The following is a 25,062-nucleotide window of genomic DNA, read 5'->3' as shown; positions in this document are numbered from 1 at the left end:
TAAGCAAGTGTGGCAGTAGCAATGAGCAACCTCAGTCTTCTTATGGGTGAATGAAACACCTGACTTTATAGAAGATGCTTCATCTGAGGCAGAACTAAAAGAGAATCCAAGCCACGAACTGATAATACTTCAGTCTGAGTCACCTTTTTAAGTTGGGCAGCCGCAAGACTCCAGCTGTACACAACACTTAACCCATTGGGTTATATGGTGTGCCAGGAAAGACTAGTCTTTTTGAGCAGAAAGTCTTCAAGGAAGATATATGGTCTGGTACAAGATAAGATCACCATGGGATGTAGGATCCAGCATAATTGTGAGCTGTATGGGGTCTAAAGCAGATGTAACATTTTAGGCCTCATGAGAACTGAACTGTTTGTATGGGCATAGCATGTCACACTGACAAACACTGATGGTATTTGAAATCAGGGATTTTTACTCCCTGTGGAAGAAGGCCAATAGGCAGACCCAAGAAAAGGTGGAGAGATGGAATCCATAAGAACATGCTGCAAATTGGCATAGCAGGCGATTTGTGAAGGAAAACAGGAAACAGAATCCAGTGGAAGAGGAGCATTGAAGTTACATGGGTCTGATCACATAAAAAATTTGCGTAAACAAACAAATCAGCAATTTTGTCATAAGTGAGACAGGTGAATCTCAAACTTCAAGAAGATAGTACGAATTCTAATTTCAAAGAGGGCAGGTGCTCACAGATTTATTTATTACTGAACCATTAGTTAAGAAGTCTTGATTGAAATTTACTAAAATTTACAGAAAGCTGTGAGGATTGCTAGAAACTGTCTCAGGGGAAGATCAATTTCGGTTCCGGAGAAATGTGTGAACATGTCCCCATATTAATCTGCAAAGGACATGGAAACTCAGTTTTTGCAGAACGGTTAATATCTTGGAAAGAGGTTATAGGATAAATATTAACAGAAGTGGACAATTTCCATCAGTGAAGTAAAACAAGAGTAATGTAACTTAAATTTATTACATCAGCCACTGTTGAAGGAATCATATTAGGAAATTGACACTAGATGAGTTTTGTTCTTTGGAGAGCAAACTGACAACACCACCAGAAGAAGAAATAGAATGGTGGCTTCCAAAAGCAAGAAAAGCATTTCTGAAAAAGAAAATTATGCTAACTTCCAATATAAATTTAAGTTTACCACCACCACTGCCAGCAGAGTTAAGAAAAAGGTACGTACTAAAAAGTACTTACTCCAGGCTTATTGGTTTCCACTTTATGCTGCTTGTAGTAATTTATAATGTCTTGGTCAGCTGGGCAGCTCTGTGTAAATGCATCCAACTGATACATATGGTACATATAGCGCCACAGTGCTGTCAGTTCCATTGGAATTTCAAAATCTGTAAAGTATTTCCCTGCAACAAAAATTTTAGTTTATAGCTTCACTTGTGACTGTTTGCTGTCCTGAGAGACAATTGTAACACACACAGTAATAACAAGGTATTGAGTTTATCTGCTTATAAAGTAATCACCTATATTGTTCTCCCACTTCAAGCAGATATAGTACAATTTTTTCCTGAATACAATGAACTCTGAAGCTTTCAGCCGACACCATTTTGTATAATCAATAACATGCACATGAAAAAATAATTAAGGCGATTTCCTGAAAACTTAAATTCTCTATATGAAATATACGAGGGCTTATCACGAATTGACCTCTAATTGGCTATTTAAAATGAATGAATGCTTGTAGGTTCATGGCATTTGCATGATCAGAGGAGGAGACTATGAAGGTTACATTGTGACAGTCAGCACTCTGCTGCATTTGTCAGTATGAAGGCAGCAGATGACTTTTTGAATCTGCTGCCAGGTACATTTGTAATTTGATATTGGAAGCAGGAAGCATCAACGCCACTAAGACTTATCGACTGGGTGATGTGGGGTGTGGGGTTGTGAGTGTGGTGCAGAAAATTGGCACACACATGCGCACGGTGAAAGTGGTTGAGCAGACACTGTCCACTTACAAAATGACGGTTACAATTTCTTGAGACCACAAAGTAATTATGACAACACATCTCACAATAGTGAAATGTGAGAATAGTATGCTAACATGTTTACCATGAGGCTCTTACAAAACTCCAAAGAAGGTCAACCTAAAACAAATGGCGTAGTATGATACTGCGGGAATCATTCTTCACGACGCTGCGATTCCCAATACTGCGTACTGAACGAAGGAAAAACGTAGAATTTTCGGCTGGGACATTTTTCTCAACATCCTCCCCATAGTTCAGTCTTACTACCAATTGATTTTCACCTACTTCCCAAAATGAAGGCCTAGCTGGCTGCTCGGTACTTCATGACTGATGATGATCTAAAAGGATGCTGTCAACAACTGGGTGAAGCACCAGGCAGCAATGTTTTTTGATGAATGGATCAAGTCATGGTATGACAAATGTTTGAATTTGGATGGCAACTGGAGAAGTAATGTCAACGTTTAAATACAGATAGTATTTGCAATCAAAATATTTATTTTAACTGCCAGTTGGATGTTAATTTATGAATATAACTTGTATGTCCATTGCCAAAGCACAGTTAAAAGTTATCAATTTACAAAAAGAAATAAAAGATATTTCTTGTTACTGCCAGAATTTGCCAAGTGTTTCATGCCTGCTTTTGGATTGAACTGAGCATTCTATGAGGCAATGCACATTTACAGTATGTACTTTTACCAATTTATTTAATGGCAATGTCATATTCATGGCATTTAAAAAAAAAAAGTTGTTTCACTGTCTAATGGAGGCAACTGATGCTTGGGAGTACGAGCCACTGATTACCGGGAGTACGTGCCACTGATTACTGACAGCACGGCAACTGGTACAGTGTACCTGCTGACCTTTTGGTGGTGCAGGAGGGGAAGCTAACTGTCAGAGTTACTTGACAAAACTGTTTTATTTGCAGGATATTTTAATTTCATATGAAGTATCTCCTGGTGTATGGCCACTGCATATTCTGCAACACTTTGGCACCCATGCTTTATGGAATATACAAGTATGTTCATGGCAAACACAGAAGATAAAAATATACCCATGATTTTTAAAGATAAATGTGAAAAATACTTTCACTTCAGAATGAAGGAGTATACCACGTTGACAATGCCACTCTCGTTGCACACTACAGGCCTTTTCTTCTTTAATATTGTAATCTTTTACTTTTAAGTACTAACATCTGAGAGAATGACTAAATAAATGTCATCCATGTACCCACTGCCAAGTTTTCAGGTAGGTAAAAAGAAAATCAACATACCTGCAACCCTAATATGCTGCAGTCGAGGCATGAGTTCACAGTCAAAGCAGCACATCGTATCACCTGTGAGGAAGCGAGAACCCTTACGAGCCAAATGGTCATTGATCTTGCGAAGATGTGATAGGAGACTGTGGGTGCTCGTTGAATCTTTCTTAATTAGCATCAGCTTCAATTTCTGTTTTAACAAAGAAAAAAGTTTTCTTAAAAAAAGGAACAACTACTTTAAATTAAAATTTACATCAGTACATATTCCTACTATTGTCAACCCTTCTGGTTAAAAGAACTGAAATTTTATTTTTTTAATGTCCTGAAAAACAACAATATATTTCACTTGAAACATTTTGTTGATCACAAGTACAAATTTTTTAACTCTTACTCCATAATAGTAATATGCACTCTTCTTCTTTCAAATATAAACTGTACAATACTCCAATATGTGGAGTATATGTGGAATGTGTGTGCCAATCCAAAGGAGACTGTGGCAAGTTTCATCACTTGCTAAAGGAGAAGAAATGAGCACCACTTAAGAGTGGAAAACAATTAAGAGAAAAAAGCAGATTTACTCTTAAGGAAATTCATTCCCTTCAGTTACATTATGGGAGAGTTATTAGGAAAATTACAAACAACTTAGAGGCAAAGATGCAAGCTGCATGGGCAATTTAGTTTCACTAGCTATCCAAAGACCAGTGCATAATCTGTGCCCAAACGACTTACGTTACAACACAATAAATGAAACCTGTCACAGCAGCACTCACTATCAGAATGTGTTATGAATGCAATTAAAGCCACATTCACATATCTTACAAATCTTGTTTTACTCAGGAAATGTCTTCATGGGAAAACATGAAATGTGAAAGAATTATATGCTCAAGATGGACATTCCAAACTTTGTAAATAATAAAATCTTAAACAACATTTTTAGGACCTTACAATAAAATTTTCTGACTGATTGCATGATTAGAATGTCAGTTATGTTTTTTTCTCCAAAGCCAGTTTTTTAGAAGTTAATGTTTGTGGCAAAATACAAAACCTGAGTCTATTACCAAATCTTTCCTTAACATACAGCACTTGTTTTTACATGTGAAAGCTCAGTTCTACCTTACTAATTGTGGCTATTAAACTTTTTAAAGAAATGTTTACATTTTCTTAGCACCACCACTTTAATAACATGCCGCCTCTATCTACTTCGTACTGTAGTAACAAACAGCTTACAAATTCAACAGTTTAGAGACTTTCTACCAAAGCATGTGTTTTGAAGAAAATTTAATGTTTTGAAAAAGAAATCGTTCCAGAAACGGAAATGTAAGCACGCAACACTGAAAGAGATACCACAAAAATATCAGATACATATATTTTCAACGTAAGTGCACCTTGGGGAGAACATATGGGAACAGATTAAACAAGAAAGAGGTATACTATCATGTTCCTGAATTCATTATGGTTATTTTCTGTGCCACCTCATGACATTAGATCCAACATGCAAAGAATCTTGTAATGGGTTAGTTATACTTACACTGTAGAGGTTCTCTATTAATGTAGCTACTTCTTTATCCTGAACGAACAAATTATGGCCACCAGGAACATTCTTCATGATATGCCGTTCAATCTTTTCATTTTCCAATACAGCCAAACCATTATCAATAAGGATTGGTGGTGGTGTTGCTTCGAAGTTGGTCCTGAAAGTTGATTATTTTAACATTATTAAAAACTCTTACCATACGGAGTAGGTAACAATACTTATCACAATCTACGTCAGCTGTACAGTCCTACTAAATAGGATGCACTCCTGCTGCTACTAAAACATGCACACTACACACAACTAAGTCAGACAACACTGTATGCTTTGCTTTTGAAAATGCTTGAACACATTTGTTGCACTGATAAAGGTGTGTTAATGCTCATAGCATATGTAGTTTGGAAGGCACGAAATGAGGTACAGGTCAAAGTACATGAGTTTGCGAGGGTGGGTCTAGAGTTGTGCTTTGGTAACTGTCAGTAGAGCACTTGGCTGCAAAGAGCAAAGGTCCAGGTTTGAGTGCCAGTTATTCACAAAATTTTAATCTGTCAGGAAGTTTCAAGTGTGGTTACAAGGAATAAACAATGAGAAGTATAGAAATATCTTTAAATGAAAGCATGAAAAAGCAAATCGAGAGCATACACTACGAAGGGACTATGCCATGGCATAGTAATGCTTAACTAATGTTAAACCTGTGTCAGCTTTAATGAAAATGCTGGAGTTTTTGTCTAACACCAAAGTTAATGGAGGGGGGGTTTCTAATATTTCATTTTATAGCTTTGAAGTAGTGAAGAGCTAACAACCAATGGCTCATTAACCACCACTCTTGGCACAAATGAGGAGAAAGAGGAAGAAATAATGAGAAAGTGCTTATATTATGAACATAAGAATCACGAGTAGGTTTTCAAGTGAGATACAGGAACACTTGCACACAAGGTAATGAAAATACCAAATCGACCAGGAAATAGTGAAGGTGAACTGTATCGGAGCACAACTGATCACACACAAAACCTTAGACTTGATCCTGGTCGGTTGGATGACTAAAGGGACTGAACTACTATGCCTTCAGTCCTTTTTCCCCTCAGACATACATCTATGTGACTGTAGATCAGAGATGGCCTACCGCACAAAATCTAAGAGATGAAAACCCCCATGATCTACCAGAAGTCAACAAATGCTACATGAAGGACAAGAAAGAAAAGGGGATTTAGGAAGAAAGGCAGGCAAGGCACCATATCTAGCGAGCAGCTGGAAGCCCCCGAAAGCAGAATGCAATGATGGGATGTATGTCCCCCACCCCCCTCCACTAACCAGAGGTACCTCACTTAGAAACTGCCTAAGACAGACTAACAACACGGACAGGGCAAGAGAGGCACAGATAGACATGATGAACAAGTCTAACAGACCATGCAACAGGGGTTGAGAAAGAGTTGAAGAGCAGATAGGCTGAGGGCCAGGGTGGATCATCAAGCCCAGACAGCTGCAGTCCAGCTGGGCTGAGGAGGCAGTGTGTTCTGCCAACCCTAAATGGGCTGATGAGATTAAGTGGCCCTCCCTTAGAGTCTTAAAAGTGCCCTTCACAAATAAAACCTCAAACTAAGTCAATCGCCAAGGCATCTTCTAATGACAGGGTGGCTTGAGAGCCACCCGCCACAGGTTGGCTACGTTTGGACAGTCCAGCAAAATGTGTATCACCATCAAACGGGAACCAGAAGTACAATGGGATGTTTTCTTCCAATGTAGGAGAGGACAATGAGCCAGCCAACTATGACTGATGGTACAGTCCTTGCAAGAGGCCTGCATCGAGAACCTCCATAGACTATCTGTAGACACAGAAACACAAGCACAGAAGAATTAATACATTTGGTCTCAGTGACCTTGTGGGAAGTGTTCAATTTGAACAGTGATTGAGAACACACGGCCTTTTTGGCCAACCAGTCAGGTTTGTCTTATCTTTACTCTTATTGTTTATTCTAGTTTGACAGGTCTCAGTTCTCTCTCTCTCTCCCCCCCTCCCGTCAGGTGACCAGGGGAGGGAGGGAGGGAGGGAGGGAGGGAGGGAGAGAGAGAGAGAGAAATGGAAACTGCCTATTAATCGGTCAGCCAGAAATTTCCACCTACAAGAGGACTTACAGAAGCAGATTAAGGGTCTGCAAAATCAAATTGCTGCAGGAGTTATACCCACAAATATTTAATACAGAGAATCTGCCACTGAGACTAATGTGGTTTCAGCACTGAAGATGAAAACACAAATACTGAAGTTCCTCCCAGAGAAGCATGAACTGTGGTTCACAATACTAGATTTGGTGTTTGTAAACTATGTTACTTGTAATTATACAAAGTTTGCTGTGGCGATTAACAGCCTGTATGCCCAACCAGTTGAAATGGTTTGGCATTTTGAAACCATAGCTTTCTTCCTGCTGCCAAACTTACATTGTACTTTCTTATACCACTACCTGACCAAATGTCAGGCAACATTTTGTAAGGTGATCTGATGCCTCATTAGTAGTTTTAAGTTTATCAAATGCAGTATTTTTATAAGAAATGTAAAATTACAAGGCACCAGAATGCGTATTCATTACCAGACTTCAGGTGCAGAAAGTCTGTTCATACAAACATCTGAAGCATGCTTTTGTAGCTTCTTGTTCCTTTGTCAAGGAGGAAAGGAATTGGTTGTGGAATAACTGGGATTGGGGCAGATTACTCAGACACCTGAGAGAGAATCCATTTGTAGTAAGGATGAGGGGAAGGCAGAAAATGAAAGTTTGTTTCAAATTTTAGAGACAATAATCCTTATTCTGCCAATGATTGTGAATTCACCTTCACACTGTGCACTGCCTCACTGTACACTGTGCAGAGGAACTGCCAAACTTGAAAATGCTTAAATATGTGGTCATATTCAGATACACTTTTCTAGCACTAGTATATGAAACCTCCAAATGAGGATTTTTTCAAGTGATTTTCTTTGTCTGCTGTCTCCAATAGTGACAGTTTGAAAGGGGATACAAGAAACTATTGTTCTTCAAAATGTTATTTCTAAAGACTGAAAACGCTTAAAACAATTTTCTGTATCACAGTAAGGAATGAGGAACATTGAGAAGCAAAGTGGCAACAGTACCTGAAGTCAGGTGGAGGTTTCTGCATGTCAACTGTTGTCACCTTGAGACTAATGGTTTTGAGTTCAGCCAGCAGGTACAAGTCCATAAAGTACTCTTGGCAAAAGAGGCAAGCTCCTTTGCGGCGGCCATCGATAGTTGATGCCTACAAAAGAAAATTCAGTTACACAATGTAATTTATAAAATCCTCTAGTCGATGTTTTAAATCAATCAAAAAACACCACTGAACAAATTTAAAACTAATTTTCTATAAAATCTGAAAAATAATTCACTCAAGCCAAAATAGTACGTTAAATATTTAAACACATTAAAGCTGTATTCTTGATTAGAATCCAAATGTAGACATTTCCCATTTAATGGCCTCATTATTAACAAAGCCATTTAAGGAAGTTTCAGATTGAAATCCTTCAGACCACCAATAATTCCTTCCAGATTCCACAGAAATATTGCCAACATGCTGCACAACTATCCTATGAGAAAAATTCTTACTTTTGCAGCGTATACACAATAATATTTAAAATGGATGCCAGATGGAGTAGCTGAGGGCAAGATGCATGCTCAGTTGATTGAACTGAAAGACAATTACCCAGGTTAGAGTTCAAGTTCAACACAATTTTAACTAGTCACAGGATACGTATGGAGTGAAGTATATTTTTGATACTCTGATTTTTTTTTTAAGTTACAAAAATCTATCACCAATGTGAGTTGCTCTTTTAGGAGACTGCAGGTTTAGTCTGTCCTTGGTTTTACTTCTCAGAAGTATTTTAATCGTTGGGTTTAAAATAAACAATGTCTCGTAGTATTGCTCTAATCAAAAAATGAATGTTTAACAATAATTCAAAATATTACCCACTGACACAAAATAGTGCATGTAAAATGTTTATTTTCAGTTGGAAGTAGTCTACTTTGTATCTATATGCTTGTTTTGTTCACCATGAAGTGATAGCATGAAGTTTTATGAGACACATTAAAACAGCAAAATTACTAATAGCAGCTGAAGCTACCTATTCAGTAATTTGAGTACTTTTGACAGTTTTAGTTTTAGTATACACAACTTTCTTCGGAATGTGAAGTATTTTAATTTAGGATTTGCCAGTGCTTTGAATTTAGTTGGTTCTGCACCTTGAGAAATCCATTTCAGTATTAGTCTTGCACATTAGTCCAGTAAAGTATGCAGGAGAACTTTTATGGAGATTTGCCAGCAGGAGAGGTGCTTGGAGACTGAAATCTTTAAGTGGATTACATCTCTTATCTGGCTGGAGTAAGTGCATTCACAAATCTCTTTAGTACTTACTATGAGACTTAGGCTAGTTGGGATTTGGTTTGATGTTCTAGCCCTGTTTAGAGGCAAACATTTTATCATAAAAAAGTGATGTGGGTTTACCTCATAGAACCACCTACCATCAATAATATAAACATGCAACAAAGCATACAAGATTATGCCTCAAAGCTCACCAACCATTACAAATCTCTCTAAATTCACATGCTCCAATATCTTGTATGAGGCAGTACCCAAAAGTACCTTAAATATGCAACAATAAGCCTTATCTGGATCTTTTTCTGCACAGTCACCTTCCAAGTAGTCTTCCTGGGAGTGAGTACACCAATGCAAAAATTCTGCCACTCTAATGTACGGCGAGTACAGTGCATGGGGAACAACAGTCCACCTGTTTTTTATTGTAAAAAATTACTGAATAATGTAGGCCATATGCAATTATGCACTGTTTCCTCATTCTCCGTCAATAGACATATTGCGATACAAGTCTTTATTGACTGCCTCACAAAAAGTGAGAACTCTACAAACAATTGCCAACAATGTTAAAACACAGACGAACTATGACCTGTCACGCTTTTTTCAGCTATGTGAAGGACTCTCCCATAACAAGTAGTTCTGCTTAATTTTACAGTCATCGCCGTAAACACAACTTTCATTAACAGTGACAACTTTCGAAATAAAATTTAAGTCATTTTGAAGCAGTCATTGCAAAAACTTCATTGCAATCCTCTGTGTTCAGTTTTTCTGACAGAATAAATTGATATATACTTAAATTTTTCCCAAGCTGGATCGTCTATTTTTGAACTTTAAGATTCTAATCCCCTACTATCAAAGTTTTGGTCATCAGTCGACGTTATTATTAACTATTATTATTAATTAGGCCTGTTTTGGTCTGAAGTGCTCTCTTCAAAAGCTTGCTTTAACATTTGTTGCGCTTCTGCAGTGGTTATCTTAAGTTTTGTTTTGAACACCATACAGGCAAGCTGCACCTTCCCAGTGAGCCACCGCAAAATCGTGGAAATGCTAAACAAGAAATATGCTCACCAATTAACCTAACCACTCAGCTCATATGCCCTTGCCACACAGATTCGGGACTGGCATATAGGGCGGCACACAGTTTTATTTCAGTGTACTGATAACAATAAAATTCAAATTTCGTGTACTTTTGGATACGCTAGGTTGTTCTGATACAGCACGCCGCGCTGCGGACGATTTGTAAGTCAAGAGCCTATGCCCCAGCTACTTATGGCACGGTGCTTTATGACAAGTAGCCTGGCTGTGTTTGTGGGCAAGGGAGAGCGGCCACTCGAGGGAGACGAAGCAAGGCCAGGCCGAGCTAGTCGCGGTGATTCAAGCGCCGGCCGGCGAGGACGGGTTTCCGAGGCGGACCTCGCGCCTCGGGCGATGCAAACCTGTTTCAGCTGCCGTCACAAATATGCTGCCGCTAATGGCAGCGTCCGGCTGGGCTGTTTTATATATACCGCGCGAAAGTGGGTTATGTGCGCCTTGCTGTAGGTCACGAGCCCCGGCTCGCGGACCGACTGCTATCTCGTTAATCATGCCTCGCATTCGCGTGGGTGCTGCTTTCTGCCTACCAACCTTGCACCGCGCACAATCTACTTTCCAAACGGGGGAACGTCGGAAACAGGCTGCAGCGGCCTCTTGGACCAAGCGATGGCTACTTTTGGTGGAGTGTGTTGATTTTCAAATTCTAAAGTAGTAATGTCCAGGTTTTACATTCCTTCCGCGTCGAGGCTACTATCGACTGCAACTAAAAGTGGAGGACCGAGCGGAGATATGAACGAACGCTAATCGAAAACTAGTATAATCTGATTCATTGACGTCCGCACAAATTTATCCAAAAGGAGAGGGGGTGGGAATGGAAAGATTCTGTAATTGCCATTTTTATTTAAATGATTGGTCTATGTCGAGAAGTGTCACGCCACAAGAACTAATAAGTGACAACTGATTAAGCTAGAGGTTTGGTGGAATAATTTATACAAGTGAATGAGAATTCTGTACTCCACATTCGGGTCATGAGTGCAAATGCCCCACGTAATTTAATCCTATTCCTTTTTTGGAATTGGATTTGCCAGATAATGGTGGTGTGTGCGAGGTATGTGACAATTTCTCGGTTTTACTATCAAACGTTTGCTTTGCAATGGTTGTATTTACTTTAGTGGTAACATGATCTGTAATGTGTTTCTAGAGTTCATTTTTCCACTCATCTCGTGGTTGGGAGGATAATTTCAATAAAATTTTCTATGTGATGTTTGTGTTTACTTAATCAACCTGTTTGTTTATAATTTCTTGGGAGTAATTTTGTGAGAGTGAATATATTACGATTTCTTCGAAAATATTCACTAGCGGTTTTTTGTGCAATATGTAAAACGTCAACAGCCTGTTCTATATCGTTCGCTGTGTGTCATTCTATCTAAGTTGTGGAAAAAGGTCTATGGGTTACTGTCGTTCTCTCGAATGAGTTCTGGGTATATTACTGAAATTCCATCCAGTTTGACCTATATAGAATTTCTCACCTAATTTACATTTTATGGATGTCTGGATCCGAAGATTGGTTGGTTGTGATTGACCGAAGTGTGATAGTGTTCGGAGATTGTGTTGTATGTGTATTTTTGCGATTTTGGATGACAAGAACGTGCGTTAATGATGGTTAATTATGTTATGGACGGTTTAAGACAAATCTCTAATTTGTGTGCATAATTTACGTTTATGGTCAAACCCCGGTAATTTGCTATTTTATATTCTATTGTGAATATTTTGCGGTGCAGATTGTTTAGAGTAACATGTATTAGTTGGAGGTCTTCATATTTCCATCTACTAACGTCAGCGTGTCAACATACTGTAGGAGTACACGATGTAGGAGTACACGATTTTGGAGATTGTGATTGTGGCGCGAAAGAATCTATTCTAAATGATTTACGAACATGTCCGCTATTAAGCCTGCTATACTGCATCCCATGGCTACACCATCTGCCCGAGTATAAAATTTGCCATCAAACTGAAAGCAATTTTGTTTCAGTATTAAATTTAATAACTGAACGATCTCATTGACACCTAATGAGCTGGTTTTTCTGTAATGTGGTAAATTGTGTTGTATTACAGCATTGTTTCGTCACTTTGAATGTTAGTACAGAGATTTGTGAAGGCAAATGAGAACTTGGCATTTTTGTGTCCTTTTTGAGCTAGTAAATTATAATTTTTTGTGTGTTTTATGTTGACAGTGTATAGTTTCCTTAGAATATTGTGCAGTCTTTTGCTAAGTATGTGGGACTGTTTACACTATCGATGACTGGACGGATAGCGACTGATATTTTAGGAAGTTTCTGATGTCACGTAATGTAAGTGTCCTAGGATTTATTACCAAACATGCTCTTTTTGTTAGATTATTATTACACTGTTTGATGAAGTTTTAAACTAAGGCATTTTACATCCAACCGGTTGCAAGTAACTGTTTGGTACAACTGACCAAGGTTTCGACACTTACTAAGGGTGTCATCAGAATGAAAATTTGAAGAATCGTATAAAATACAGAGAAAATTAAGTATATTTAAAAATTGTATACGGCTGCTGGGAATACTTCGTAACTTCAGTTACAATTAACCTTCTCCATGTTACTTGAAAATGTGGCAAAATAGTTTTTGCCTTAAGCATTGAGACCCAGGAGGCGACAAGAAACGCAACCAAGAGCTCTCACCGGTGCTACGCCTACTATTTGTCCTTTATGCAACTAGGTTAGCACACCTGGCGTTAAGTAGGCAGACGTGTGTGCACATGGTCTGTGCTAAATTGATAGTGTTAACAGCGGAAGGGGGCTCAGGTTTCTCTGCAGCACACAATCTGCTGCTACATGAAAATCAATCATCAATTCCATACCCAAAACAAGACAGGGTTGTTCAGGTGTGTTAGTGTGTTCACTCACTTCATTATCCACCGAATCACAATGAGACCTCCAGATAATGTAGCCATAACGTTTAGAGATGGGGAGGGGGCGTGGTGTTGTTGGTGAGCAAACGTCACGAAACCTCGACATTTCCACAGGGTAACGGCTGGAAAATAGCATGGGAGGTTTCAGAATTTTAGCTATTACTATGTGATAAGCACCAGAACAAAGTAAAGCAGTTCGAATTTATTGAACAGCTTCAAAATCTCGTTGACAAACGATTTAACACCGAACTTCAAGAACAGTTGACATCTATACTCTGCAAGCCACCTTATTGTGTGTGGCGGAGAGTGCTTTGCATACTATTCTCCTCTTACTCCAGTCGCGAATGGTCTACGGGAAGACTGACTGTAAGCCTTCTGTAATTTTACACTTGATTTCTTGGGGGGGTATACGAAGGAGAAAAAACAGTGGTTGACTTTTCTAGGAATATAAGATTTACGAATTTTAAGGCTAAGCCACAGCGTGATACAACACACCTCTCTTGCAGCGTCTGCCACTGAATTTGGCTGAGCATCTTCGTGACGCTTTTGCGCTTGCTAAATAAACCTGTAGCGAAACGCGCTGCTTGTTTCTGGATCTTCTCTGTTTCCTCTATCAATCATATCTAGTACGTATTCCAGACTGACGAGCTATATTCAAGTCTTGTTCGAAGGAGGGTTTTGTAACCTACCGCCTTCGTGAGTGCACTGCACTTCCTGAGGATTCTTTCCTGAATCTCAGTCTGGTATCTGCCTTACCTGCGATCAGTGTTACGTGGATGTTCCATTTTCAATCCCTTCGTACGCATACTTGCAAAATTTAATGAATGTGGCTGCTCCCAGCTCTGCAATCGTCTAATCTTAGAATAACTGCTCTTTTTGCCTATTTATACGCAATAAATTAAAGTTGTTTATGCTGAAGGTCAACTTCCAGTCGAACCTCTGCAGGTCTTGCCACATTTCGCTGCGTTTGGATAAGAGTTGCGATTTCTTTGTACACACACACACTTCGCAGTCATATCAAAAAGCTGGTCTGACATTCCGTACGCTTTTATTTTGTTCATTTGACGGCGGTGTTGAACCGTATCTGAACACTGGTCGCTGGTATCTACTGCCTTCTGGGTCTCGTGGTCGAATAGAACGGAACCCATGTTTAGTGTGTATTTTTAAGTAAGTGACCTGTATTCAATTACCGGCCGGGTCGGAGAAGCTCGGGAATTAGATGTTGTCCTTACGTTCATACGCCATAAATGACATTCCACTATTGAAGCCCGAAAGCTATGTAACTGAAAAAAGTTTATTCCAGGAGGAGATTTTCGGTCTCTCTCAATTTCATAATACGTGAGCATAAAACAGGCACCACAGTTTTACAGCTTTCACATTAACGACAGTCTTCTAATTTTGTGCTTATATTCTGTGACCTATTTTGATAACAATAATGACCTGCGCTTTCTTCCAACCGCTACGAACGCTTGCTTTGGTCGTCAAGCGATATACGGTAAGTGCTGCTAAAAAAGGTACAAGTCCTTTAGCATAGTCTATGTAGAATTACATAGGTACCACATCAGGTACAATAGCCTCTCCGCTATTCTGAGATTTCATTTTATTTTCTAACTCGTGTTCACTTATTCAGATCTAATTTTGACGTTCGCGAAATGATTTGAAGTAGGAACCGCAGGACGATCTTCCTCAGTGAAAACGTTACGGGGAATTGAGTTCAGTATTTCGGCCTTCTGCCAGATTGGTACACAGACTTCTGCTCTCCAATTCTTTGAACGTTTCACATACGGCTGTCCTTACGTTAATTGTGACTTCGTTCAGTGGTCACATTTCCTTAAAGGTTTAAAGCTATCTGGTCGTGTAGCGTACATGAAATCTTAGTTGATTCCGCAGTTGTTCCCAGTAAACACTAAATCAGATGATCCGGTTTTTAAAACGAAAGGAAGTATTAATATGCCGGGAAACTAAATTACAAAGTATGTATAGCAGTTTTTTTTTTTACAATTTAGTTTCCAAGTATTTTACTGATCCCTTATTTTTATTTTTAAAGTGATCATCTGACACTAACTTGCTAAAATAAAAACTTTTTAAGTCGATACCCGCATACTACTTTGACCCCAAGTCGGACAATACCACCAAATAATTTGGTTTATAAGACAGTCAATGTGTTATTCGAAGCAGTATGCCTAGTCTATAATTATGAGTGTGTGAACGAATTTCCTATACCACAGTGCTTTTCTAGGCAGCAACTGGAGGATATATGCCACCCATCTGAAAACCAGCTTGTTAGTTGCGGTGTTTAATGCAGAACCGCAAGCACGGTGTCTCTTTATTGTTTTCGTAAAGAGGAAGAGTAGTCAGATGGTACGACATGGAAATGTTTAGATCCCGCTCAAAGGGCAATTTCTTGTGTACTATGGAAAAACAATTTAGCAGTGTATACATTCACTGTGCTGTGAGCGTCGGGTAACTTTCAGGAAGTGAATACAGATACGAATTACCTCTTAAACGTACCATTTAGCGATGTCCTGAGTTCGGTAATGATTCTGCATGGTCCAGTTGTTCGGTGTAGAATCTACTTCAATGAAACGAGCATAGATTCATTCCCATTATAAGAAAGATAGTATATTCTTGCCTTGTTTTATGTAACACTAGTGGTTACAGAAAATGTTGAAATATGGGGCAAGTGTATTAGAAGAAAGGGAATCATACTGATCACGTACGTATTTAACAAAAAATTTGATGATGGCAAGTGGCCAGAAGACGTCTTGGCAACAATCCTGATTTGAATTGAGAAATGGGAAACCGCTGACAAATGAAATACTCAGGACTATCCATCCAACAGCACAGAGAATTAAATAATTGTTAATATTGTTGAACAAGTACGTAGTTTTCTTAATAAACCGCATCGTTTTCAAGGACAAAGGATGCCAAGAAATGCCAATTTATTGTAAGAGCGGTAGACAGAACGCAATTTAAGGTGCAGTGGACAGAACACAAATTTATGATCGTGCAGAGTTGTAAAATTGAATAAAACGCGATTAGGTCTTATGACAGATAAAGTGGGCTGGAAGAAAAAGATCACGCATCTGGAGTAAGAAGTAAGGGATGTTGTCCACGTCTGCCTTATTCGATATACAAAATGTGAACCAGAACACAAAATACCCCTGAACAGCCTTAAGTTTTTTTCGGAGTATTTTGGTCTGAGGCATCGGTGGTCTCCGGCGACTCGTTACAGATTTTGATTACTTGCCCCTGTACAGTATCTTTACTGTCATGAAGAAACATGCGCAACAGCTCAAATGTCGACGGTATGCGCTGTGACTTGGTTGGAAATAAACTTGTCCCAATTAGCCACCACGGTATTTGGCGCTGACAACAGTAACGTCCTCTCTACTCTTCGTCCTTAAGCTTGTATTCCGTGCAGTTCCGTTCTGTCTCGGGTTAGCTTCATCAGCAGCAGCGTTAGTTGCACGGTAAAAGTGTCGACAGGTTTCCCGGTGAGTTGGCCGATGTGCTACACGTGTGTGGGTTCAATGAATGCAACGAAAGAACAGTACAACGACGCTATAGCAAGCAGTACCCGCAGCGATGGCAACCACACCACAGTACTTTAGCATCTGTAGATTGCTGTGTGTTACATTTAGAACGTTTCCCTCATTGCAAAAGGATAAGTAAAAATTGGGATAACAAAGGGAAAAAGGATTATTAACCTGTAACGAGCCACAAGTGACCACGGCTTTTCTGACGTAATATCCCTGACCAGTCTAAAGTTTCGTCGATGGTGTTCTGGTTCAACCTGTAGAGGGATTTTAAAAAGCTTCGTGTTCTGCTGGGAGTTTGCAAGTGAAGTAATTTTGGAAAGCAATGTCACAGCTGACCGGCTGGCGGCTTTTCCCGGAGAAACAGGGCGCGCATATCGCTGCACATTCGGCCCGCCATCGCATCTTGCACACCAGTTCTGGACGGCCAAGGCCAAGGACCGGCAAACTCGTGAGCCCGAGAACGCCCAGGTCTTGCTAGGGGCTCTCGTTACGCTTCACTTCCGACAACAGTAGCAAAGACCGATGAACAGCACTACTAGTGCTTAATGAAATATTTCGCTAAAATATTATTCGTCTCTTACGAGAGCATGGTGAAAAGTACAAACACGGTCTCCAGACATTATGCAAAAGTCTGCATGAACATCCCTAGTGAACCGTCTAATCACTAACCATCTAATCAGTGACATGATTTACATATATTTAGTACCATATACATGAAAATGTCCAGTCATGTTCTATGTTTAATATAATATAGGGGTTAACTCAAAAATTTCATGCCATAGCCGGCGCAACACGACAATTCCTTAACTTACTTTAACGTTGTTGAGGAGGACGAATCCAACTCTACAGGCACCAGTGACGCTACGATTCCGATGCTGCAAGTGGAGTTCGTTCATACGAGCCCACAATCTAAGCTTAGCTACCACACATTCCTTAACATATCCGAGCAGGACACAATCCTTCGGCGCATGACTTACTTCCTCGCCAAGCAGATACACCAATAGTACTTCGGGGGGACGGATACTTGTACGCCATGTTCTGTGCGAGTGCCTGACATCTGCTAATGAGTGACGACGAAGTGCTTACTATTTTTTTCTATCACTTCTTCACCTTAACCTAACGCATAGCCAGTCTATGAACATGGTTTTAGTGAAATAAACCACTGCATTTCTGATAGCTTCGTATCAACTAACACTTTTGTACTCATCTTTTGTATTGTTTAATTTAAATTTGTTATTCTGATAAATTTTATTTCACGGTTACTCTAGTCCACATGATACTGTGCACCTCTACAGAACAACAGAAGCTACGAGCAGGGCTGTGAGCTCCATGCAGCGTGCAATACGAAGTGCAGCAGCAGCGACGATCGATACAGCTGCGAGCTTTGCCCAGGGAAGACTATGACACCCTGGCATTCCCCTTTCGCTGTCTCCACCAAGTAGCTCCCGGTCCGGGCTAAACATTTCGAACAGGGATGAGACGCAGCTCCGCTTCTACTGAAGGTCATCAGTTCCACTTGATAATTCCTATGAATCTGTGCAACCGCCAAGCGTAACACGGATGTGCAAACCGTGATCACCTCAAAAACTGCTCTCAGGGGACAGTTAGGGACCCGAACACACTTTAATAACAGTACAAGTTTACACTCTCTGTGCCCTGGGTGCGTATATCAGCTGATCCTGAGAAGTCAATTAATGAAGCTAAGAGAGTAAGTTGGAATCACTACAATTATATAGACAATGTAGAAAATTTTCGAGCAAAGTTTTTCAAGAAAAAGGGGGGGGGACAACAACTTCTGTAAGGGGCATTTAAAATCACACCACATTCCCGAATATCAAGAATGCAGGAAACCACAAGAAAGAAGCGTTACTTTACCACTCTCCATTCCGACCGCGATGTAAGGAACTAAGGAACAGGTACATCAACCTTTGATTAGAAATGCGATACGCCGAACATTACGCCACAAGAAAAAATATACAGTAATACTGTGTTTTATAAACTGACCATTTTACAAAATACTTTTGGTATTTATGTTATTTCTGAATACCGCCTCCGCGAATGACGGAAACTGTGCAGCCTCCGACTTTGATTTCATCCCTAGTTTCGAACACCAGCCCTCGGCGTCAGCTCCGGCTGTGAAGGCTATTGACCTGGCTGCTCATTACAGACGCCCACGCAAAAAACTTATCCGTTGCAGGGCGCTACGCTGCATGCCTCGATCGGCGCTAGCAGCAAATAACTTGCAACTTCCTCCAAGGCCTTACAGCTGCTCAACTTTCATCCATGCACTTTTTCTCTGAAAATAAGTTTTAAAAGGTAGTCCGAATTATTTTAGTAATTTACTGATTTTTACTTTCTCTATATCACCGCTTTCCGAACTGAAAATACGAGAAGGGGCTTACGCCACAGTATGTCATTTAATGCCGTTCTTGTCAATAAGTTTACACCAAGACCATACAAGATGGTTAGGTGGCGCTAAGCATGCTGTGGACTGCAGATGAATAGGTTTTTTTTATTAATACGTCCTTCGTTTTTGTTTAATAACGCTGTTTTGTAAAATGTTTATATAAACTGAATAGCCTCGTGCTTGAGGCCGAAAACCGGCTGAATACACGAGAACAAAGACACTCCGGTGTTTTGTATCGATAATTTTCTGCAGCTGAAGAGAGCTTAATTGCTTCGGCCATGGGCTCAATATACTTCTGAGCTATTTAACTACATTAGAACGAATGACTTACCAACCAGAAGGTTTAAGTGCAGCAGCGATCTAGTTCCACACAGTCGATCATGCTCAGTGTCGACGTGGGAGAAGAGGCATTTATCAAGTGACCCGAAATGCCGTTATAAGATATACCACAAGCTCCGAACTGGCTAGACATTTGCAGAATTTGGAGGGGTGATGGAACCAACACTGTGCTACTACAGCATAGAGCACACGCGATGGCTGTGCGCTGCTATGAACGATATTATCCAGGAAGGATATTATCCCTGTTTAGTGAAAATCTCGAACATTCCTTGATGCATTCATTGCACCTATCTATTGCCATGCCAGATCGTCAAACAGTGGACCGGTTCAAGTCTATTTGTGGTGGTGCTGAGCCGTATTTTATAATAACATGCATCTAGCAGATAACATGCCAAATCCAAAAACGTCAATTCATGTTAAAAGCTTCTTGAATGTGTAGTTTCCTGCTCATTAACAAACAAAAATACTTACAGAGCAGCAATATTTTAAGAATTGCTCAATTTTAAATGTTTCTGAATTCGGCCGTGAGTTAAGTAACGTTCGACACTTACATCACAGGCACGTGATTAAGTAGCGCAGACACTGCGGGGTTGGAGGATATGAGTGGGAGTTTTTTTTTGTCTGTCTTCCAGAAGTGGCAAATCACGGGCGTGCGTACTCGTACCGATCAACTGCTGTGAAATAAATTTTGAAAGAAGTAATATGGATTCCAGAATCTCATAACATAAGATTACCTTCAAATGTCAAATGTTATACTTAATTTGTAACAAGAAACATGAAATTATGACTTAATACAATGGAATTACTACAAGGAAGTAGGCATTCAAAATATTTAGTAAACATTTGTCATTGGCTCTCATAGTTTATGCCTTTAAATATCATTACAATTAACGTTATTGATCAATCATACACTGACACAGACAACACTTCGTCAGCTATTACATCGTCACAACTTTGGGGTCGCCGAATGTGGCAGCTATCAAGAAACAGTCGACAGTGTGGCGAATGGTGCCGACTTAAGGACCAGTACTTGGGGGCCGTTACTACAGATAGGCTACTGGAGCTCGCAACGAACTAATTTATGTACGTTATCAATAAGATCGGTACATGTGCGGCCCCACAATGTCAGTATTGGCTGCCTTTTGGACAAAGTTTGACAAACAGTTTTAGAACATATGTGTACGCCCTATGGTAAACTGACGCTCATCACACCAACAGATCTGATCAAAGATTTTATTGGCGAAAATGCCAACTCAGGAGTGTGTGACGATCTGTGCAGTTGATGAAATAGCTCATTCTTCATGCAGTTCAATGAAGTTATCGCTAATCTGTCGACGGCTTGACAAAAAACGGTAGGCCAACTACAGGCTGCGGCTGTCCACAGCTGAGGCGACAGTTTGTTTTTTCATGTTGACAAACATTGCAGCAACTATGGGCAGCGCGTCAACACGCATTACGTAACGCCATTTGCCTCAGGCATACTAGCCCTACGGACCATTTACGAGGGCAGTTCAATAAGTAATGCAACACTTTTTTTCTCGGCCAATTTTGGTTGAAAAAACCGGAAATTTCTTGTGGAATATTTTCAAACATTCCCGCTTCGTCTCGTATAGTTTCATTGACTTCCGACAGGTGGCAGCGCTGTACGGAGCTGTTAAAATGGCGTCTGTAACGGATGTGCGTTGCAAACAACGGGCAGTGATATAGTTTCTTTTGGCGGAAAACCAGGGCATCTCAGATATTCATAGGCGCTTGCAGAATGTCTACGGTGATCTGGCAGTGGACAAAAGCACGGTGAGTCGTTGGGCAAAGCGTGTGGCATCATCGCCGCAAGGTCAAGCAAGACTGTCTGATCTCCCGCGTGCGGGCCGGCCGTGCACAGCTGTGACTCCTGCAATGGCGGAGCGTGCGAACACACTCGTTCGAGATGATCGACGGATCACCATCAAACAACTCAGTGCTCAACTTGACGTCTCTGTTGGTAGTGCTGTCACAATTGTTCACCAGTTGGGATATTCAAAGGTTTGTTCCCGCTGGGTCCCTCGTTGTCTAACCGAACACCATAAAGAGCAAAGGAGAACCATCTGTGCGGAATTGCTTGCTCGTCATGTGGCTGAGGGTGACAATTTCTTGTCAAAGATTGTTACAGGCGATGAAACATGGGTTCATCGCTTCGAACCTGAAACAAAACGGCGATCAATGGAGTGGCGCCACACCCACTCCCCTACCAAGAAAAAGTTTAAAGCCATACCCTCAGCCGGTAAAGTCATGGTTACAGTCTTCTGGGACGCTGAAGGGGTTATTCTGTTCGATGTCCTTCCCCATGGTCAAACGATCAACTCTGAAGTGTATTGTGCTACTCTTCAGAAATTGAAGAAACGACTTCAGCGTGTTCGTAGGCACAAAAATCTGAACGAACTACTTCTTCATGACAACGCAAGACCTCACACAAGTCTTCGCACTCGAGAGGAGCTCACAAAACTTCAGTGGACTGTTCTTCCTCATGCACCCTACAGCCCCGATCTCGCACCGTCGGATTTCCGTATGTTTGGCCCAATGAAGGACGCAATCCGTAGGAGGCACTACGCGGATGATGAAGTTATTGATGCAGTACTACGTTGGCTCCGACATCGACCAGTGGAATGGTACCGTGCAGCCATACAGGCCCTCATTTCAAGGTGGCGTAAGGCCGTAGCATTGAATGGAGATTACGTTGAAAAATAGTGTTGTGTAGCTAAAAGATTGGGGAATAACCTGGTGTATTTCAATGCTGAATAAAACAACCCCTGTTTCAGAAAAAAATGTGTTGCATTACTTATTGAACTGCCCTCGTATCATGTTTTCCATCGCTACGCAGTAGTAGAGACAACAGAAAGCCACCTAATTATGGGTTAATCTTCACCTTTCCTTGTAGAAAAGGTCTAGCATAATTCTCTTAAGTCAGCAACTACGAGAATGACCCATCACTGGGCACCAATGACTTTTTCGTACATGTACTACCTTTGGAAGTAGAGCAAAGTTATGGAAGCCAAGTGGTATGTGCATCACAATCCATAACAGTCGTTCAACTTATGAAGCTCGCGTCTGTCTCTTCCAAGAAGCGATTAGCTACCACAGTCATTCCTATTTGAGTCGGATTTACTTCGAGCAGCCACTCTGGGTCAATGTCACTGGGCCTCTTTATACACTTCACACTTCCTTCACATCTTTTTGTAAAATATATCCTAATAAAGTATGAAGTACACACCAACAAAATGTTCCCCATTTTGCAAATCAACTTATCGTCCGCACAGCGCTAATTCACTTTATAGAGCGCTACAGTTTACACCAGATGCTAACTGAAGAACTTTAGAACTATGGATCTTTCGTCTACAGATAATTGTCGAAATTATGGTGCTGGGGCAGTGATGAAAATAATAAAACATTGGCCATGGAAATAAAAGGGGCCAAAAGGGTGTAAAGCGAAAAATAAGTTAACGTGTGTTTGTGCTATTAATTTATTTCAGTAATCACGAGATGGTTTAACGGAGTGAACGGCTTGCTTCTACAGATGATGGGAACGTTAGAGTCTTCGGCATCAAATTAATGTTTCGCTCTTAAGGAATAGGGGGTTATGGTGATGGGGAACGGGAGATGAGGGTAAACGCGACACTTGACGATTCTGGATGTGTTTCGTTAAGTTCAACGTGCAGTGAAATTTCTCATGTTTGCTAAGCACAAAATTGCCAGCGGCACCCGACATATATACGTTACAAGAAAATTTAAAGACCCAAGGGAATACCCGGTACACACTTCTAATTTGTCGGTTAAAAATTTCAAATATATTTGTACGGAAAAAGTGGGTACAGGAGGCATGAAGAAAGACATCATGGCAGAGGCTTATATTTGCCAAGTTAATGCGCTAACAGCCGGCAGAGTGCGAAGAAAAGTTATAATCCATACAGAAGAAATGTGTGCTTGTCGACAGTGGTTCTTCGAAAACTGGAATGGGGGAAACGCCGATGTAGCTTTCAAGTGAACGTGCACGCCATCACCAGAGATGACTGTTCCGCGAACGCCATTCCAAATGCCTTTTTCACTAAACGCATATATTCTAAATCTTTTCGATTTTGTAACGCGACTGTTTCCCTAAATACTTTCTCTATGCTCTAACAAAGGCAATCTGCTCAAGTAATTTCCTCCGCTTAAGGAGAGATGACTTCCATAGTGAGTTCTGCTCAAAGACAAAGCGTTCTAACGTTGCCAGACAAACTAGTATAGAAGGATCTGCATTTCTTTTACACCATGTGGTTGATTTTTGGGTTCGCAAACTTTTGTGAGGGAACTATATTTAAGTTGAACTGTCTTTCACGCAATTCTGTGAATTTTTTTAGCCCCTGCTGTATACTTTAGGTGCCACGCAAGTAAATCTTAGAACCTTGAACAGAATGTTAGATGTATCATTTTGACTTCTCCCGCAGCAGTTTTTCTGGATGACTATTTTCGTGCCACCCTACACGTAGTTTTTGTCACTGGCAACAATCCAGGAAACGTGGTCGTCCTCAGCATCAAAACATTACAAAAAAATTCTCTTCCAGTTCCCTGCTATAACTGGAAGGGTTTAGATTCCATACTGTACTGACTTACGGTTTGAATAAGCAGAGATACTGTAACAAGCAGTTTTATTACAAAATAATAAAGCGCCGATCCAAAAGATAAATGGTGAAGTTTTTCACCAGGTAGTCGTAAGGATAAAATGAGAGATTACAGGTACCTCAGAGGTGAGCACTTACGTACTTCAACTTTCATCCGTTATTTGTATTTAAAAGAAGAAACACGTGGTACAAAGGGAAAAACCACATTCCACGAACTACTTTTAAGAGCTTGTTGAGGACATCTAGAATAGCCATGATATTAGGGCTAAGCTTTGGCAGTCTCACATTCTGACGCATTAACCCTATTAACACAGTCTCCTTTAAGTAGCAAGGATTTGCGGATGTTCATTTTCCAGTTTCGAGGATGACAATAATTCATTTCAAGCATGTAATGTCATTTTCAGAAAAATTTTTTTGCTCCCAACAGATTCACAATATATCAAAACTATTTCACAATGAGTGCTGGTATTGGAGGAATGGAGAAGTGAATTCGAAAGAGGAACAAAACTTAAGGCATTACTTCCAGTTACCAACAGAAGACTAAATTATGCTATACAAAATTAGCAGCGTCTGCCTATATGTTTCAGACTATGGTTAATTTAACAATTGTCGACAATTTTCACGTTTATAATTTTCGAATATACATTTTTAAACATTGTCTATCTGATTAATGTCACAGATGAGATCATTGTCTGGCTGTTCGGGTGTCACACGGCTGGAGAGCAAATTATTTATTCGCTGGAATGTCAGTGTTACACTTTCCAAATGACACGTATGGATGTGTGAATAGAGTGTTACAGCCATTTGCCGCTGAGTTTCACATCGCACGCTTGCATTAACATGCATAAAGCAAAATCTTTCATGAATTTTATAGAATTCTCAACTCTTTCGGGTACATTGGCTATGTTTGAAACTATTTCATGGCACGTCGTTCGAATGGACGTCCAGCGACGGCCCATTGTAAATACCGCAAGGCAAAACGGCAGATTCGGTGAAAATGTCATCTACACAGTACGACTGGC

General features: G+C 40.3%; 1 protein-coding gene across 1 annotated transcript in view; it reads right to left on the bottom strand.

Moving 5' to 3' along the window:
- The window catches only part of LOC126161724 (chloride intracellular channel exc-4), a 179,126-nt gene that overhangs the window by 23,226 nt on the left and 130,838 nt on the right, over positions 1-25,062 (bottom strand). The window contains exons 2-5 of the mRNA XM_049917762.1: positions 7,900-8,042; positions 4,779-4,941; positions 3,266-3,440; positions 1,217-1,377 (exon numbers count right to left, since the gene is read on the bottom strand). Of these exons, the coding sequence (XP_049773719.1) occupies positions 1,217-1,377; positions 3,266-3,440; positions 4,779-4,941; positions 7,900-8,042 (642 nt within the window). The remainder of the gene's footprint in view (positions 1-1,216; positions 1,378-3,265; positions 3,441-4,778; positions 4,942-7,899; positions 8,043-25,062) is intronic.

The sequence above is a fragment of the Schistocerca cancellata genome, chromosome 2 (genome assembly GCF_023864275.1).
Source record: "Schistocerca cancellata isolate TAMUIC-IGC-003103 chromosome 2, iqSchCanc2.1, whole genome shotgun sequence".
NCBI classification, from domain to species: domain Eukaryota; kingdom Metazoa; phylum Arthropoda; class Insecta; order Orthoptera; family Acrididae; genus Schistocerca; species Schistocerca cancellata.
This window is presented reverse-complemented; position numbering and strand designations above follow the sequence as displayed.